Source organism: Candoia aspera, chromosome 4 (genome assembly GCF_035149785.1).
Source record: "Candoia aspera isolate rCanAsp1 chromosome 4, rCanAsp1.hap2, whole genome shotgun sequence".
In the NCBI taxonomy this organism is placed as follows: Eukaryota; Metazoa; Chordata; class Lepidosauria; order Squamata; family Boidae; genus Candoia; species Candoia aspera.
This window is the reverse complement of record NC_086156.1, coordinates 5032010-5051194: the sequence shown is the minus strand read 5'-3', so window position 1 is coordinate 5051194 and position 19185 is coordinate 5032010. Positions and strand designations below refer to the sequence as shown.

The following is a 19185-nucleotide window of genomic DNA, read 5'->3' as shown; positions in this document are numbered from 1 at the left end:
AGCCTAATGTTCATAACATCCTCAAAATCCCAAACAGGTACACCGTTCAGAAAGATTGGGGAGCAATTCCCCACATGATAAAAAAGCAGATGTTAAGCATCTTTGGGGCGACCTACCTTGGGTATATGGTCCTGATTTGCCAGATAAATTATTTGCAAACACGCCCCACAAGGGTGGAAATGGGAGGTGTTTGTTTGTGGTTCGTCAGAAGTCGCAAAGAAGTGAAAATGAGAACAGATCAGTTCCCTGAACAGCTAGATACAGAGCAGATAAGCAGTATTTAGTTTTGACCAGGGAGTGGCTTTGACCCAAGAGTTATTTGGGAATGAAAAGTCACCATGTACAAACCTGGGAAAATTTTGAGTGATGCATTTAAAGGGGCCTTTTATTCTGACTCAAGAGTTGCTGATGTTTGAACAAGCTTTGGTGGCTGTGCCCTTAATGGCCATCCAAAATCTGGCAATTACGAAACAGATATTGCTCCACAGCCAGCTGGCAGCTTTTGGTGCATTGAGCTTTTGCTAAAACAGAAATGCAGAACTGGGTGTTATCTGGATGACGCTGGAGAATTGGTTTCATCATCTCTAACTGTTGAACGTGCTGGCCGCTGATGGAATTAGAAATTCCGGAAGATCTGAAGATCCATATATTTCCCAGATTTGTGCTAAAGGAGAGTAACATGCCCGGATGGTTTGCTTGTTCTTTGCTTGGCCAACTGACAATCTTAGTTTGCTTATTTCCCTGGGCAATGGGCATCTCTGGAGCCATATTACAAACCTGTGGTAATGGTAATACTAGTTGTAGCAGTACAAAGAATTGCATGTAAGTCTGTGTGTTCTATGATGGCTAAATGAAACCTCCATGTTCAGGAAGACTCTACCCCTGAGCAGCAAGAAGCAAAGCAAAGCACTCTGTAGTAACAAGTCCATGCTTGTATAATGCTGGCATCCTAAACTGTCAGCCTTGAGAGGTAATCCAGACAGGAAGCATGGCCAGATGAACCAACTCTACTTTATTGCAAGGTTACATTAACAGAATCTTGCAAATCTGAAAATACATTTCTCCCCCTTCGCCTTTACAGCCCAAGAATCAAGGGAGGGTCCCTTCTGAGACATTTGTCACACCTCCATTCCTTCTGCGGGCTCAGCTGCCCCTTACCAACCATTGCCTAGTCTCTTCCTCCTGTCTCCCAAGGTCATTCCCACACACCATTACAAAAGCCCAGCATTTTTCATGGTGATTCTTTTTTTTTTTTTTTACATTAGAGATGATACACAGTCCTTATGATGCACAGGCACAAGGTATCCCAGTGGGGTGCTTTATCTGAGAAACCTGGAATTAAATTTTGTAAATGGGGGGGGGGTGAACACTGGGGCAAAGTCTTGTTCCCTGTAGCAGCTGCAGTGAACCCCTTTTTAAGAATGCCGAGAACGAGGACCTCTTTGAATCACAGAAATTGGGCAGGGCGTGTGTGTCTGTTCGCTGTGGTCAAAAAAGTCAAGATGGCAGCGCCAATGGTGACACACAAAGAAATGGGTGGGGCTTTGATGGCTGCCATTTGACTTTCTCAACCACACCCTGCAGATACCCCGATAGAGATGCAAAATTTTGACGACAGTTCCTTAACGGTTAGGCTGCAAAAGCAGAAAGAATCACAGATTAAGAAAATGAACCTTGCTTACTGCAGCCCTGGGTTTATTTTCCTGGCCTGACTTTCTGACATTTAGTTACTTCTGTGAGTGGAATATATAAGGAGAGAGACAGGCTTAGGTCATCTGAGGTTGTCCCAGTATTAAAGCGGCCTTTCCCGCCTTCCTTCTGACACCGGTCAAGGGCAGCCTCAAGAGGTGTCAGGCCTATTCAGCTTTGCCACCCCTTTCCTTGGGGGAAATGCAGGAGACTTGGAACAGGGGCAGAAGAAGCAGGAAAGACACTGGCAATGTTATGCCGGTCTGTCATCCCCCCAAGGTAGATCAAGCCAATATTACTTTTATTACAAGCTTACAGTAACAGAGCCTTGCAGGTCTGAATGCGCTTCCCCCCTCCCTCCTTTCATCTTCGTGACACTAAGGTGGATCTTGTCTGAGATGCTTTCCCAGATTACAGTTCTGCCCCAGACTCAGATTTCTTTTATCTGATTATTGCCTTGGTTGTGGATCTTCCTCCTGTCCCTCAAGGTTATTCCTTCTGCCCTTATAAAGCCAAAGTGAGATTTCCTGCCTCTCTAGAAAAAGAATAATGGACCTTCAAGATTGATGCCAGCCCTTCAAGGTAGCCCAGACTAGGAAACCAAAGCCATGAATGCTAACACTTTTATTAGAGGTTACAGTAATCGAATCTTGAAAATCTGAATGCTCTTCCCCCCTCCCTCCCTTCATCTTTGTTACAGCTAGGGAGAGTCTTGTCTGAGAGCTTTCTCAGATTACAGTACTGCCCTGGACTCAGATATCTTTTATCTGATTATTACCTTGCTTGAGGATCTTCCTCCTGTCCCTCAAGGTTGTTCCTTCTGCCCATTACAAGGTCTAGTTTTGTATAGTTTTCTGTACTCAAGGATTGGACGAAAACATGATCACAGGTAGCGTGGAAAGGCCCTGAGTCTGCAGTGGAGAAGCTCAGAGAAACTCTGGAGAAATCACCAGGACTGGCAGCATTTCAGTCCAAGGTCTGACCAGGGGGACAGCCAGCATGTGACCCCAAAAGGCTTTAAATGTAGCCATGAAGGCCCTCTGAGAGTTGCCAGGAAATGGTAATTTTTAATGGGACAGAAGAGGAAAATAATTGACAGTGGTGTCAACTGTATTGCATTAGTTTCAGGGTGAGTCAGATAAACCACAGCATGCTTTGTTCTGATTCCACCCACTGATCTAGCAAAGGTAAATATTTCTTTGAGTTGAGCTTGACATCTGGTGAGTTAATGGGCATCTTTATGTATTTTTCTTGGGAGTCACACAGAAGTTGTTACTAGGGCCGTCTCCTGGAATGTTGTATCATCTCCCACTCTAACCTATAGCTTCGGATTTCCTTGTGGTCTACCTTTCAAATGCTAATGAAGTCCACTCCCCCCGCCCCCAACAAGGTCCTGCCAGGGAAAGAGCTAAAATCTTGACAAGTGAAACACAGTCCCAGGTGGCTTCCTCAAACAGCTGGCCCTTGTCTTCTTCTGCTTTTCATCTTCCCAGATATGCGATTTCCTGGTGGACCAAGTACTGACCAGGTCTGACCCTTTTTCAAGACCACCCAAGGTTGCAAATGTGCCCCCTGCTTGCAAACTCCTTCAGTAAACACAGAGGAAGCTTCCTCTGGAGATCCATCTGGGTGGGAATGCCCCTTGAAAGCAAATGTTTGAGATACATCCATTGCCTTCAATGTTTAGGAACAACCATTAAAGAAAGTCTGTGGCTGTGAGCATAGTTTTGCTTTTGACCAGGTAAAATAACACATTCTCGTAAGCCCAGAGAGGCTGTGAACAGGGTTTAGCACGCATCACATGTGGAAAGCGTGACCTGTGTGCTAATTGTCACGTTGGTGCTCCTTAGGTTTACAAGACGACCATGACCTCAAGTTCCTGCTGCGGGGAAGTCATCTCTTGAAGGTCAAGTCCAGCTCCTGGCGACGAGAGAGGTTTTACAAGCTCCAGGAGGACTGTAAGACCATATGGCAGGAATCCAAGAAGATGCTCCGATCCCCTGAGTCACAGCTCTGTAAGTACCTGGCTACTCTTATCCGGGTAGAGCGGTTGTAGTGGAATTTACTCTTGGCTCCAGGTTTCAGATTATCTTAAAGTGAAACCTTCCTGCTCAATCAAAGGACTTTTTGGGGACTTACCTGGAGGCACCATAATTCCAAACAGTGACAATCAATACATGTAGTTCTCACTTAATGACCACAATAGGGACTGGAAACTCCTTTGCTAAGCGGTGTGGTTGTGAAGCGCAACATCACATGACTGTACTGACTTACGTCACTGCCATCAGTCCTGGCTGCGGTTGTTAAGCAAGGACTTCCGCAGTCATTAAGTGAGGGCCTCTCATGACTGTGACTTCCTACTCTCCATTGACTGTGCTTGTCAGAAGCGGTAGGGAAGGTCGAAAATCATGACTGCAGGGCGCCGAGACATCATAATTGCAAGCCGGTTTCCAAGCACCTGAATCATGATCCCGTGACCACGGGGACGCTGCTGCAGCTGCAGCTATGAGGACCCGTCGTAAGTCCCCCTTATTCAGTGCCGTCGTAACTTTGAACAGTCGCTGAACAAGTGGTTGTTAAGTGAGGACTACCTGTACTGTGGGAAGAATGCCCACTTAAGTAAGGAACCAAAGCACTTGCAGATAGATGCAACCAAGTATTTTCTATCGGCCTGTGCTGCCTCAACGATTCTCACCACAGGGACATAGAAGAGTCCCAAGGCTACAGGTTACATCCCCACTGAAATTGTACATAGGATTTTTAAAAGCCTTCTGAATCATAGCACAACCTTTTCTGCAGGAATGTAGGATCTGATAACAACATGGGGTGACCTTACCATGAGCTGACCCAGTCCCTCGACATTCTGATCTTCTAAGGAGACTTCCAAGTCCACCCTTTCTACTGATACTAGCGCCTTTTAACATAAACAATGTCCTTTGTTGTACCCAAATATTGACTCCCTTCACACCACGGAAAACACAACCATCTGGGTTTGTTCGTTTGTTTTGGTTATTTATCTCCTTCCCATCCAGGGTCATCAGACAGTTTCAGTTTGCCTGCTTTCCAATGTGCACTTCAGAATCAAGTCTGTAAGGATAGAATATTATTTGTCCCCCACATTATTAAGGACTGGCCCAGTCTGCCATTTTCGCATTCTGCAGTGCCCAGATATGATGCATGGCTAGAAATGAATAGGCAGCTCAACTCAGCCATCCTCTGCAACGTGCCAGAAAATCTGTATAAATATTGTAATAGTTTAGACACCGAGCTGTGCTGTGGTTACAGCAGCTGTCAGTCTTTGCAATGGGGTGGAAAGAGTCAAATGTGGTAGTTCCGAACAGGCCTCGAGTGTCTTCTGGATGTAAAAGATCATTGGTTAAGTTTGTACAATGTATTTAATTATTGAGGCTCACCCATTTGGGGGGCGTTGCATAATACATTGAGCGATCACCGATCAAAATGGAGTGCGCTGCATGCCAGTAGGGCAAATGCAACTTGTAGAAAACAGTTGAGCTGAGAAAATACATATATAAATAAGAATTCCACCCTGCCCGCGGCTCTCTGATCTGAACATGCATGCCATAAATTTGATAACTGAGAATGCATTTGCTGCCAATCATTGCTGAAAAGCTGGCCACCGAGCATGATGAGGCTGCTTCTGTCTGAACAAAGAGTCTCCTAACGGCAGAATTCATGTCTGAAAGGATTCTGATTTGATTTTTGTTTTCCTTGCCTTTGCTTCTTTCCTATCTCCAGAATTCTGGAGCATACAAATGTTTGCACACTGTTTGAGTTAGCCTGAATAAAAGTATTCTCCGCTTAGAGATTTTAAAATATTTTTAAAGCCACTGAAGTACATTCCACCTTCTCCAACCTGGCCTTTTCCAGATGTCTTGAGAATGCAACCCTCAACGTTCCCATCCAGCGCAGACCTCTTGATGCCTTGTGTTACTGGTTCCTTCTGATTCTGATTTTTTGAAGCCTTCCTTTTTTTTTCTCTGTATTCAGAGAAAATCTGAATACAGTCACGTAAATCTGACTTGACTTACACTGTTAATCTCAGCTTCCTTGCTTGTTAGTGACCCGCCCTCAAGGAAAGCAAAGAACAAAGCAAATAAGGGTGCAACTCTGAAATAACAAAAAAAAAACCTTCCACCACATTTCCTGCAAACATCAGATGAAAGGCCCCCTGAAGCCCCTCCTAGACTGAATGTTCAAGTATTTTGTGGAATTGTTAATGTGCACAATTCTTTCTGTTTGCCATTAGTTCAGAACAACTGCCATAATTAAGGGGGTTTCTGAGCAAATAATTCTAGATGCCGGTAGTCCTTGCTTAACAATCACAATTGGGCCCAGAATTTCGATTGCTAAGTGAAGTGTCATTAAACAAATCTGACCCGATTTTATGACCTTTTTTGCAGTGGTCGTTAAGTGAATCACTGCAGGTATTAAGTGACTCATGTGGTCATTAAGCAAATCATGCAGTTCCCCATTGATTTTGCTCATCAGAAGCCAGCCAGGAAGGTAGAAAATGGCGATCCTATGACCACGGGACACTGTGATGTTCATGAATGCAAACTGCTTGCCAAGTACCCAAATCATGATCATGTGACTATAGGGATGCTACAATGGTCGTAAGTTTGAGGACCGGTCATAAGTCATTTCTTTCAGCACTGTCGCAAGTCTGAACTGTCACTAAATGAATGGTCATTAAGCGAGGACCACCTGTAATGTGTTTCTCTAGGGCTGCTTGATTTAGGCTGCAAAGTTCCAGTTGACCACTGTAAGGCAGGAAAGAGATCCAGAAAACTAACATTTGCTGCCCTCTGCTGGACATCTGGATTTTTGCAAAGCCAGTTTGGTAGCCCTAGTTTTCTCACACTGTATTGTTGTCACCAGCGCCCTTTCCTAAGTGTCTCATGAAAGCTTTGCAATTTACATCAAAGGTGTCAGAATGTGTCAGCTTTCTTTTTCAAGGTCCCTACAGTTCTAGAGCTGTGTTTCTCAACCTTGGCCGCTTTAAGACGTGTGGACTTCAACTCCCAGAATTCCCCAGCCAGGGCTGAGGAATTCTGGGAGTTGAAGTCCACACGTCTTAAAGCGGCCAAGGTTGAGAAACACTGTTCTAGAGAATAGATTGGAAAGGTGATGGTCATGTATTAAGGGTTTATAGCCTCAGCTTTCGATCTCATCATCTGCCCATCAGCCCAGATTATGTATCTTGGAGCGACAAAGCAAAGATATAATATATGCAAGTAGAGATTTCACTGTCCTAGGGGGCTCCAGACAAGAGTCCCCTGTTGGGGGGGGGGGAGACGGGCAGTGATAGGAATTTAAATAATAAATAAATAAATAAAGCAAGCAAGCTCATTTGGCATATGAGACGTGCTTTGAAACTTCCATGCCTTCTAGGCATGTATCATCCTTGCAAACTGAATAACCTCTGTTTCTCCTTATTTACTGGAGCACAGTCTTTCTTCCTTGGTCCGTATTCTTAATGTGTCACAATTTTTCCTGGGTTTGTGCAGGCTTGCGAGAACTTTTTTTTCTCTTGCCTCTGAGTCTTTGGAACAGCCTTGTTTGGTCTGGAAAGCTGTAGTTTTGTTGGACTACAGTACCCAGGGGGATCAGCTGGTGTGGCCAGTGAAGGAACTGTCTGGAGGGCACCACTTTGAAAAGGCTAGAGGCCCTGGGGAATGTGAAATCTGGTCCTTGAAAGATGATAAATGGGGATATCACAAGCATGTTGTCATGCGACTGCTGCCCCAATTAATAATCTGGCATCGTGTTCTGTTTTGCAGACTGCCCCTGCCCCCTTTCCATTTGCAAAATGCGAACGAACATGCGTACACAATGTATGATTGTTTATTTGTAAGACTGATTGGTTGACTGACTAGGAGGAGATTTAACATATTTGGGGAAAAAACCTCCAGAATGTTTACCAGCCAAGATACTACATGAAAACCCCCAAATTTTGTATTTCCTCAGCAAGGGGTGTCCACAGCGAATTGAAAAAAAGTCAAAATTGCAGGAGCCATGACGCGGTTGAAGCCTCTCCTCTTTTTGATGTGCGGAGTAGAGCTTCAATTACGTGGTTAAGGCCACCATCTTGACTTGTTTGACCCCCTGCCAATACAGATGCCCCTGTCTTCACCTAAGGATGCATTCTGGAGAATTTGAATACAGGGCTCACTCACCGTTTGACTTGGTCCTAAAAGTTGTGGATTTGGGTTACGTTTCCACCTGAAGAGAAGACTCAGCACTCTGGAAAAGACATCCTTTTTTCTTCTTCTCTCTTTAAGTCTTGTGCAAAGCAGAGATTTATTTACTGTATGTCTTTGAGTTGCAAAACTTTTCTGCAGGTCTTTGGGGAAAACTCTTCCAGCGAGGAGCTGAGGGGAGTGAAACTTTTCTTTAGGGCTGTTGGGTTGCTGCAGATAAATCTGGTTACTGCCTGCCTCTGATAAAAAATCTTGGATTTGCTCCTGCAGTCTCCATTGAAGAAATCCAGGATGTCAGGCCAGGTCATAAGACTGAAGGGATGGAAAGATATGCCAAGGATGTCCCTGAAGTTCGTTGCTTTTCTATTATCTTCAAAAATCAGAAAAAAAACCTGGACCTCATTGCTTGCTCTGAAACTGATGCAAATCACTGGGTGTCTGGCCTGGGAAAAATCATTGCAAAAAGCAATTCTATGAGCCAGAGGCAGAAATTACGACAGTATCCTTTTTTGTCTGTTGGTTTCAAAAGAATTTCGAGGAGGGATGAGCTTTGTTGTATTGTATACTTTATCCTAACTTACCCCCAAAGAACACGGGACTGTCTTTCTGCAGCTGAACTCTCTGTAGCCCCATGAGATAGTTCAGACCAGTCTTTTTCCAACTTGGCAACTTCCAGATGTGTGGACTTCAACTCCCAGAATTCCCCAGGCAGCATGGCCCTTGCAGAGAATTCTGGGAGTTGAAGTCCACACATCTTAAAGTTGCCAATTTGAAAAACACTGATTTATACCAACCTTTCTCAACTGTGGCATCTTCCAGATGGGTGGACTTCAACTCCCAGAATTCTCTGCAGGGAAAACTTTGCTTTTAATTTCACAGTGACATAGCTGGTATATCTGGATGGCCAGTGATAAAGAAGGAGAGTTTGACCATGCCACAGCAGAGCTCAAAAAGGTCAAGATGATGGCCCCAACATAAAAAAAGGGGTGAGCCTTTGATTGCACAGTTGTGGTAGCCATCTTGATTTTTAAATGCATGCACAAACGCGCGCACACACACATCCCTGCTTCTGAATTTCTTTTCAGTTTGGGAATAAATCAGTCCACAAGGGATCAGGGCTCTCTTGCGTGTTTCTGTGTGCATCTGTCTTCAGATTTGAACAACTTAAAACTAAATCGTATTAGTAGTTAATTCACTGCATTTAATTTTGGCTTCCAATCTTCACCCCCAAGATGTTCTCCGGTACAGATGGGGAACACTCTGTGGTCCAGAATGTCCACCAGAAGATTGTCTTTTTCTCCAGGAATGTCCCAATTTGCTCATTCTCTAGGTAGGTTGTTATTTCCACGATCACTTCTGGAAAATGGCAGATCTCCCCAGAAGGACCAAACTCATATTTTCTGGGAGAAAAATGGGACATTGCACAGGGTAGCCAATGACTGTTTGGTGGCTCACACAGTCCAATGGCAGAGAGCCTTCATCTGCACTCCCAAATAATGTCACAGTTGAGAATGGTCAAGTGTGAAAATAGGCAAATCCTTTTTGGCAGAATGGCACAGACTTGTGATCTTGACTTCTAATCAAGACCATTTTGGGGAGAAAACAAGACTTGCCACCGTTCCAGTTAAGGTCTTCTAAATTTACCTTCTCTTTGGCCAAGCTTGTGGCTTTGCGATTCAGCGCCGCTCAAGTATGCCGAAGCCCCTAATTTCCAAGCTGAGCCTTGACCAAGGTTACTCTGACTGTATTTATCCCCAGCCAAAGTTTTCTCTGAAGTTATAATTACTGGGATTATATTTAGCATGCTGGTCTTGTAGTCTGAACCGTATAGGGGAAGGTGGGGTTGCCTGTGGAAATCTGACGCAAGAGCTTGTTCAACACACTTTGTTGGGAGGATGGAATTTAAAGTTAATCTCTCTGGATTGCATCAGGGTGGGGAAAGCTAATCCAGCTACAGTAGAGCAAGGTTTAAATACATAGTATAGACATGCTGTGATGCCACTTCAAAGGTTTATATTATGGTTGTGCAAATTTCCAAAGGAAAGCTTCACACCATCAGTTATCTAAGGAGAGCGCCCATCAAATATCCCACCTGTGTGAAACTTACTAAGAACAGCTTCTGTACATGTGATGTGGTGCAAGAAGCTGCTGCATCAGTGGGCTGATGTGCCCCACTTTTAGTCTTTGCTAAGGTGGAGCAACATACCCTCACAAGGTAGAGCAAAGCACATCTCTAGTACATACTAGACCATCATTTAGATGGCTTCAGACGGACAACTGAAATAGACTGAACAAAAATAGGGACTGATGAGAAAACTGTTTTCAGGCTGAACACTTTCTTCACATACTTACATCCGCTCTCCTATCTTCGCCACATCTCAAATCTTCTAGAATAGCATTGCCCCATCTGATGTCCTCAGATAACATCTGGATCTATTAGGACTACCTTTCCCTGTAGTCCCAAAGATTTGAAGGGCACCTGACCCGAGATCTAAATATTTAGTTTGAAATATTGTGCACGATGCCCCCTTTCCATGTAGGGTCCTTAACAATCATTTCAACAGCTGGATTCATGCCTGCCTGTGGAAAGCGGATAAGAACAAAGATAACAAGATGAGCTTTAAGGAACTCAAAGATTTCATGAAGGAAGTCAACATTCAGCTGGATGACAGCTATGCCAGGCAGATCTTCGAGGTAAGGAGAAGGTTTTGTATTTACTTTTGAGTTTCCTGAAGGTGGAGTCAAAGGTATTTCATAAACCATTAAGTGTTTTGTGAATGTAGAATTTGGGCTGGAATTTTATCCCAATGCTGTGATGTCTGACTTGCTCCTGTTGCACATGATGCACCTTCCAGCTGGTTCTTTACGTACCGTTTCCCTTTCTATATTCTGTTTCTTCCCACGTTACTGTATTTTGTTGACATTTTCTTCCCACAAATTGTGGTTTCTCTGTACAGGTAGTCCTCATTGAATGACCACTTGTTCAGCGACCATTCAAAAGTTACAACGGCACTGAATGAGGGGGACTTACGACGGGTCCTTGTAGTTGGGGCTGTCGCAGCATCCCCGCAGTAACATGATCGTGGTTCTGGTGCTTGGCAACTGGCTCGCAATTATGATGTCACAGCTAAGTGATGCAGTCATAAAGCACGATGTCACGTGACTGTGCTGACTTAAGATGGCAGTTGCGGCAGTCCAAGTTGCCGTCGTTAGGTGAATCCTGCACAGTTGCAGTGTCCCGGGGTCATGTGATCACCATTTGTGACCTTCCCTGCTGGAGCAAAGTCAATGGGGAAGCCGGCAGGAGGTCACAAATGACAATCATGTGACCACAGGTTGCTGCAACCACACAGGATTTACCTAACGACGGCAACTGGGACTGCTGTCGTAAGTCGGCACAGTCACATGTTGCTGCACTTTACAACCACGTTGCATAGCAGTGGAATTGCTGATCCCAATTACTGTCGTTAAGTGAGGACTACCTGTGCAACCAAACATTAGTGTGCTGCATTGTGCTGATAGCCATATTTAGGCATTAACTCCTGCCTTCTACCAGCATTGCTCAAGTGTTCCTCCTGCAGAGGAACAAATAATAAATAAATTTTAGAATAAGGCTTTAGAATAAATAAAGCCTTATTCTAAAACTTTCATAAATCTGAGCACTCACCACGTACATGCTCTGGGTATGTCTGCCTCCTGACATCACTCACATGTGTGCCTGCAGTTGTATGCACCAAGGCTCTTCCGCAGGTATCATGTGGGTGATGTCAGGAGGCAGACATACCCAGAGCATGTACGTGGTGAGTGCTCAGATTTATGAAAGTTTTAGAATAAGGTTGAACATGTGGTGGTTGAAAGCTTTAGGACTCTTCTGACTTCAAGTAAGAGGGAGAAAATGTGCGTGCTTTGGCTTGGTTTCTCAACGTTGTTTTTCCCTCCTGTGCTGGAGTTGTGTGAAAACCACACGTTATTTATTTTTCTCCCTACATTCCAACTCAGCGGTATGAATTAGGTGTCAAGATTCTTCTCTCTTTCAGCCACTCAGGCATTAGGAAACCAAATGTCATCTTTTCCCCTGACGACTCCTATTTTTCAGTAGTGAATTAGGGAAGGATGGGGTCTCATCGTAAGCTGTTCAGGCCCCAAGCTGCTTTGAAAGCATCCCCAAAGCATGGTGGGTAGGATTCTCATGCATCTCCAGTCATTGCACAAGGGACTGGGATTCAGTTCGTGCTGAGAAAGGGAAGGGAAAAAGAGCTGTAACTGCCAGTTCCAAAATTAGACTCCTGTTTTCCCCAGACAGGAGAGGCCAGCGTCCTTGTGGCCAGAAGAATTTGTGAACTTCTTGAGTCAGCTTATCAACCTACCTCCTTGGTGAAGCAACACTTCACTTGCTAAGCCAGCAGAGTTGACTGCGCCCAATGATCCTCCTCTTTTGCATTGTCTATGTCTAGCCCTGGTTTAGGTTGCATCCTGTAAAGAAGAAGTCCTTTTATTTCTTCCCTCTACATTCACAGCAGTGTGACAAATCCCAGACTGACACGTTGGAAGATGACGAGATAGAGGACTTCTACAGGATACTGACAGAGCGGAGGGAGATTGACCGCATCTTCTCTGATCATGCGGAGGACAAGCCGGTCATGTCACTGGACCACCTGATTCAATTCCTGCAATATGAACAGTGCGAGGAGGACGCTGGCCCTGAACTGGCACTCTCTCTCATTGAGCAATATGAGCCCAACGAAGCAGGTAACTGGAGATATGTTGGCCACCTCTGTGGAGAAGCAGGCAATGTACATTTCTCAGTGTACATCAAGAAGCAATGAAAGCCACAATTCTTAATTCTAAAAATCAGAATTAAGCGATCAGGCCCGCTCTGTCTTCCATCATCTTCTATGCCTTTTCCATTTTTTAAAAAATTCATATATTGTTTTATTGTGTTATTATAAAACACAAGTGGTACATTACATTATTTGGGTACAGTGGCATTTATGCAGTATTGCCTAGAGATTAGTGACACTGATGATTTAGACATCTTCAGCCTTTAAAGGTAAAGAAAAGAATGATGTCAATATTGACTATGTTGACATCATTGTCAACATGATGACTAAAATGTTAAAGTTGATAAGCATAAGGTTGCTTACATTTTACATCTAGGGCTGAGTGTAGCATTGATCAACGGCAAACTGCATTAAATTATCGGTTATATAATAGGAACCTTTATCTTAAGCTTCTTAATACTACGTTCTTCTCTGTATTGTTGCGTATCATTGTTTGTGCACATTAGGAAAAAGTTAAAAAAGAAAGCTCCCAGTATATCTTTTCCTTTTTAATTTTGATTTCTTGCAGTCCAAGGTCAAAAAGCCATGAGCAAAGATGGCTTCCAGATGTATTTGCTGTCTGTGGATGGGAACGTTTTCAATAAAACTCACCGCCAGGTGTACCAGGATATGACTCAACCACTCAGCCATTATTACATTTCATCTTCGCATAATACCTACCTCATGGAGGACCAGATAACAGGGCCCAGCAGTACTGAAGCCTACATCAGGTACTGAATATTTAATGGATTTATTTCTTGCATTTTTTTGCCTGCAACTTAACACGCCATACTTAGGATTCTCTTCTCTGATCCTTCCTTACAACAACAACCCTGTGAGGTAGACTGGGTGGAGAAAGAGAGAGAGACTAGGCAAAACACAACCATGTAGAACAAAGAAAAAGAAAGACGTTGTGGTTTTAATGAGTTTTCCCAGGAACTCGCAGAGTTGATGTGCCAGAGAGATGCTGGGCAAAGTGCAACCAATAAACTTTGTGCGTTGGAGACCCAAACCTGGGTCTCCTTGGGCCAAATCCAACACCTTTAGCACTGATCAACATCTATAGCTGTGGCCTGGGCTAGTGGTGGAATTGTAAGGAGGCCAGGAAACACCCCACAGACCGACATATGGTTGCGTCCTGGAAAAAGCAGAGCCGAAAGCGTGATTTCTCTTAAAAACATCTCACATAAATCCTTCCTTTGGCATGTATTAAACATGTGCATGGGCCAGCAGGGTTGAGCTCCACATCCCACCTGTTTGATCCTCCCGCAACCCAATTATGTAAGGTCACCCAAATCTTGGAAGAGAGTTCACGAAATTTTGCCTGGAAACACCGAAATTGCAGGAAACATAGGAATCTCGCCAGATTTTGGTCTTGTTTTGTACTGGTTTCAGGACTGGCCTCTGGGTTATATTGGGTAAAGACCCCCGCTGTCTGAAAAGGTGACTGATCTCCCCTTCCAATTTTAAAGTGAGACATGACTAGCAGGTGTCCTCAAGAAGACCTCAAAAAATCAAGATGGCAGCTGGCCGCATGTCCTGACTGCCATCTTGATTTTTTGGTGCCCCGCCATGGACACTTCAAATGGCCAACACTTTCCAATGTCCTGTTTGGTCCACCAAAGATGGAAAGTTGGTGCTTCCTCTTAACATTCCTCTTTTTTGGGGGGAGACTCACTTTGAAGGACACACCCGAACTGGTTTTTATGCTTTTTCCTGCAGAGCTTTGACAAAAGGTTGCCGATGTGTGGAGCTTGATTGCTGGGATGGCCCGAATTCAGAGCCGGTCATCTACCACGGTTACACGTTTACCTCCAAGATCCTCTTCTGCGATGCCATCAAAGCCATCAAGAACTACGCTTTCAAAGTAAGGGTAGCTGCCTTTTCTTCTAAGCCCGAGGACATGCTGGCATTTCTAAAGATTTAAATACAAGAAATGATTAAATATTTCAAACAAGGAAGGCAGAGCCAATACTGTTGTTCTGCTTCTTAAATAGTTTTAAGTCTGTTTGGAATTCCTTGGCTCCTGAAATCTTACTTGGCATTTCAGATGGAGGGCTAGATCCCCTAAGGATGGGGAGCTTGTTTTAAACATATAATTTTTGGTGCAGCTTTTATTTTGGTCTACTGTGTTGTTTTCTTTGCCATGCCTTTTAAGTATTTTTTTTTCTGTTCCCCACTCTCGTGTTAAGAAAAAAATACTCCTTAATAGTAATGCGAAGGAAAAAAGAAGAATATTGTCCTTTATTCTTTATGCAGAAGGATTATTTTCTTCCTTTCCTGTACCTTGAGAAAAAGGTACAGTACAGTAGAAACCTTGTTTTATATTCCCCCATTCAGTAGATTTCAGATGTAATGGACACAATTTTAGTTCAGGCTTTGACTCCAAATAACTAAAAAGGTCTGTTGTTTCTGAAACCATCTGGACAAATGCCATAAATCAACATCAGTTATGTAAATGGTGTAAATTACACCAATGATATAATTAGGCAAATGATGTAAATTGGCACATATTGATGCAATTGACTTAAATGGGCAGAATGATGTAAATTCACAAAAATGACGTAAATTACTTCAATTTGGATTTAACAGACACCATATGCTCCTAAATAATCAGTTAAATTGAAGTTTACTGTATAGCCCAAAGCAATCGTGTGGCTTTCTTTAAAAAAAATGCTTCAGGGGAATTGCTGACAGTTCTAGAGTTGTACTCCTGACACATTTGGAAGGTGTCAAGTGAGAGAAAAATGTCACACACACACATAGACATAAACACATCTTGTAATTATAAAACATACTGTTTTTCCATCTGTGAACACCCAGCAAGGTTATATAAAGCAGGGTTGGCAACCATATTAGGTAGCATAGACACCACAGGGGCCAAGACGTAGATGCTTGTAATAATTACAAGGGCCAAATCTTTTCAAGATGGCTAACTCACAAATTTCAGTGATTTCACTCTGAGAGATATCATGAAACTCCACCCCATTTTAATTTATTTTTTTAAAATTACCTAATGTTGAAGTTCTCTGAATGCCATAAAGAACCATTACAGTTGTCATTTCATCCATGGACACCATGCTGCCAGCCAAGGTGTCCTCAAGGGGGTCAAAAAAGTCAAGATGGTAGCTGCAACTGCATAATCAAAGTCCCGTTCTTTTTGTACATGCATCACATGAACGCTGCCTGTAAAAAACGGGTGGGGCTTCAATTAATGGTTGCGGCCACCATCTTTAACCCCTCCTGATCAGTCCTCTACGGCCAGCCCTTGACGTAGAGCATGCTGCAAAATCATAGAAGATCTGACTACAGGTAGTCCTCACTTAACAACCACAATTGGGACCAGAATTTTGGTTGCTAAGTGAATCCAACCCTATTTTACAACCTTTTTGTGGTGGTCACTAGGAGAATCACTGCTGGTGTTAAGTGAACCATGTGACTGTTAAGTGAATCACACAATTTCCCATTGATTTTGCTTGCTGGAAGCCAGCCGGGAGGGTCAAAAATGGCAATCTCGTGACCATGTGACAGTCATAAATGTGAACTAGTTGCCAAGTACCCAAATCGTGATCAGGTAATCATGGGGCACTGTGATGGCTGTTAAGTGTGAGGACCAGTTGTAAGTTGGTTTTTTCAGCACCGTCGTAAGTCTGAACCATCACTAAATGAATGGTTGTTAAGTGAAGACTACCTGTAGTGCTGTCTGAGAAAAAGCTCCACTTGAAACATCAGGACAAATGAACTTTTCTTTGTAAAATTTCCCTCAGATAAAGGGAAATAAGTAAATTTCACAGGAGCCAGGGCATCTGCAGGATATGGTCAAAAAAGTTGAGACTGCCACCACCAAAGCTCTGCCTGTTTTTTATGTGTTTCACACCATTGTGGCTGTCATCTTGACCTTTTTGACCATAACCGACAGACATCTGGTATGAAACCGATAGGCCTTATATTGCATGCTTTATTTTTGAATATCAAAGAATGAGGTATTAATATAGCCAAACACAATTTCTGTGTGAAGAAGAAAGGAAATTCCTATTGGGGATGATTAAGAGAATGCCACATATCCACTACATTAAATTTAGACTTGTAATCCAGCAACACACTACAACTCAAAGAATACAATTTGGGTGGTAGAGTTTTCCAATTTTTAAAAGAATCCATAGTTTGGTTCAAGTCACCTCTGATGGGGACAGGGTCCCCAGATTTACAAAGCAATCGCCAATCCATATTCAAAAGCCTTCTCCATCTGAAAGTAGGTTTTCTGGGCTGATCATTGAAGAACAACTTTCCTTGTTACACTTCATGCCCAAAAGTCATCAACAAGGGTTGTTCTGCTCCAGATCCACCATAAAGAGACTCTTGCCAAGGTCTTTCACATTTCTTGTTTTTATTTCGTGAAAAGAAGGTTCATAGAGCGGGACTTTCTCTAGGAGCGAAAGGTTTGGGGGAATGTGCGTGGGTGGAAGCCATGTTCCGACAAGTCAACCTAGGCTGCTTGGCGTTGTTTCTCTTCCACACAGATCTCTCCGTATCCTGTCATCATATCCCTGGAGAATCACTGTAGCCTTGATCAGCAGGAGACAATGGCACGCCACTTGCACTCCATTTTGAAAGACATGTTGCTGGTGGCACCGGTTGACTCCAAAACGACCGACTTACCTTCCCCAGAGGTGAGCTTTGGGTGGCCTTGAAGTTGCAAGGATGGCCATCTCAGTCAACACCACTAAAGGAGCTGGATCCCTGAGGTGGCCTCCACATCTGCTGGACTCAAACGTCCATCTCCTTCATCTTGCATGCTTGCTTCTCTTGTGAATGAGGGTGGGAGTCAGGGTTTGGTAATTCTGGAGGACCCTGAAGCAGAGAAAATCATCTCAAAGTTCTCTATGTTACTTCCTAAAGTACCACAACAGGCTGCAAAACGAATTGTAGATTTTAAAAATACCCCCGTTTGAGGGGTCCCCACCATTTCATCCAAGCATTTCCTTCCTTGTAGCCAAATTAAGCCAAATTAAGCCAAATAGGAATTCCATCTGGAAATTAAGGGAAGACAGAAAAACATATATTGATTTGACTTTAAGACAAGGTTAAATATTTGCAGATTGCCCATATTTTATGGAGCTACATTCCTATTACCTGGAAATTGGCAGCTGGACCATGGACCTCTGTGTCCTTCGTATTGCTAAAAGACCAATTCAACATTGGAAAGATAAGTTCATGACCCCAATTCTTAATAAACTGAAGCCCTGATATTACTTGCAACTTACAAAGGATTTACTTTCAAACATAGACTGTGTATGGACAGTTACATGAAATATAATAATATTTTATTGACACTGTTGTGTAAAACTTGATAGACAGAATAGATAGGATAAGATAGGATAGGATAGGATAGAATAGATAGAAAGTACAGGTAGTGTCATGAGTAAGGATGGCGAGCCGCATTTCTTGGTTTTCTGAAGACATTTCTAAACGTATCTCCTTAATTGCTTGTTCCTCCCTCTTTCGATGGGAGTAGGAGTTTGTTAGGATTGATGTCCTAACAGCCAGGAAACACGCTGAGACAAGGAACTGGTCTCTGATATTTATTGCTAGTACTTAACGGGAATCCTAACAAACTGAAGAAGCATGGGAAAACCCAGACATATAACCCCCAGGTGTTAAGGCGGTCCCGATCTGTGTCTCTTCGAATGGCTGAACAATTCCTCAGTGCTACGCATGCGCTTGACAGTCTGGATGGGAGCCCCCTGCTCGCCATCCTTACTCATGACAGGTAGTCCTTATTTAGTGACCACAATGGGGACTAGCAAATTGGTTGTTAAGCAAAGCAGCCGCTAAGTGAAACATGATTTTACAATCTTCCTTCAGCTTTCCTTTGCTTTACAGACCTGTGAAGGTCATAAATGCGAGGACTGGTTGCAAAGTTACTTTTTCATCACCGTCGTAACTGCGGACAGTCACTAAATGAGAACTACGTCTATGTGAATATATATATATATATATATACACATATATATATGCTGTGTGAATACACACACACACACATTACTTACATACACACATATGTATGAGAAGTCCGTGTGTGTGTGTGTGTGTGTGTAAAATTTTTGTCCTTTCTGTACTGCTTCCTTTTTTCTTTCTTTTCCCTCTCTCCCTCGTTGTTCTTTTTAACAAAATAAAGCAAACAAAATGAAACAAATTTGAAAATCTTCATAGCTGCTGGGCAGGCAAGATACCGGTGTTATAGAAAAGGTTTCCCTGAAAAAAGAGTTAAGAGACAAGTAGGTCAAATATTCAACACCTCATCTCCCAGGAACAGTAAAATATCCTTGGGACTGTTAATCATCACTTGTCCCCTGTCATGTTTTCCCACCTGTCTTTGCTGGCCCAGGTTCCTTTGAAGCTGATTATAACATTCAAAAATCTTCCTACACAAGGAGATGATGTATAATTTGCAT

The 19185-nt window shown here is 43.2% G+C and overlaps 1 protein-coding gene across 2 annotated transcripts in view; it reads left to right on the top strand.

Moving 5' to 3' along the window:
- PLCD1 (phospholipase C delta 1) overlaps nt 1-19185 on the top strand; it is a 48867-nt gene that overhangs the window by 18908 nt on the left and 10774 nt on the right. For both annotated transcript variants that reach the window (XM_063303312.1, XM_063303310.1), the window contains exons 2-8: nt 3540-3704; nt 8181-8409; nt 10475-10604; nt 12428-12659; nt 13260-13461; nt 14453-14597; nt 17251-17400. In XM_063303312.1, the coding sequence (XP_063159382.1) occupies nt 3540-3704; nt 8181-8409; nt 10475-10604; nt 12428-12659; nt 13260-13461; nt 14453-14597; nt 17251-17400 (1253 nt within the window). The remainder of the gene's footprint in view (nt 1-3539; nt 3705-8180; nt 8410-10474; nt 10605-12427; nt 12660-13259; nt 13462-14452; nt 14598-17250; nt 17401-19185) is intronic.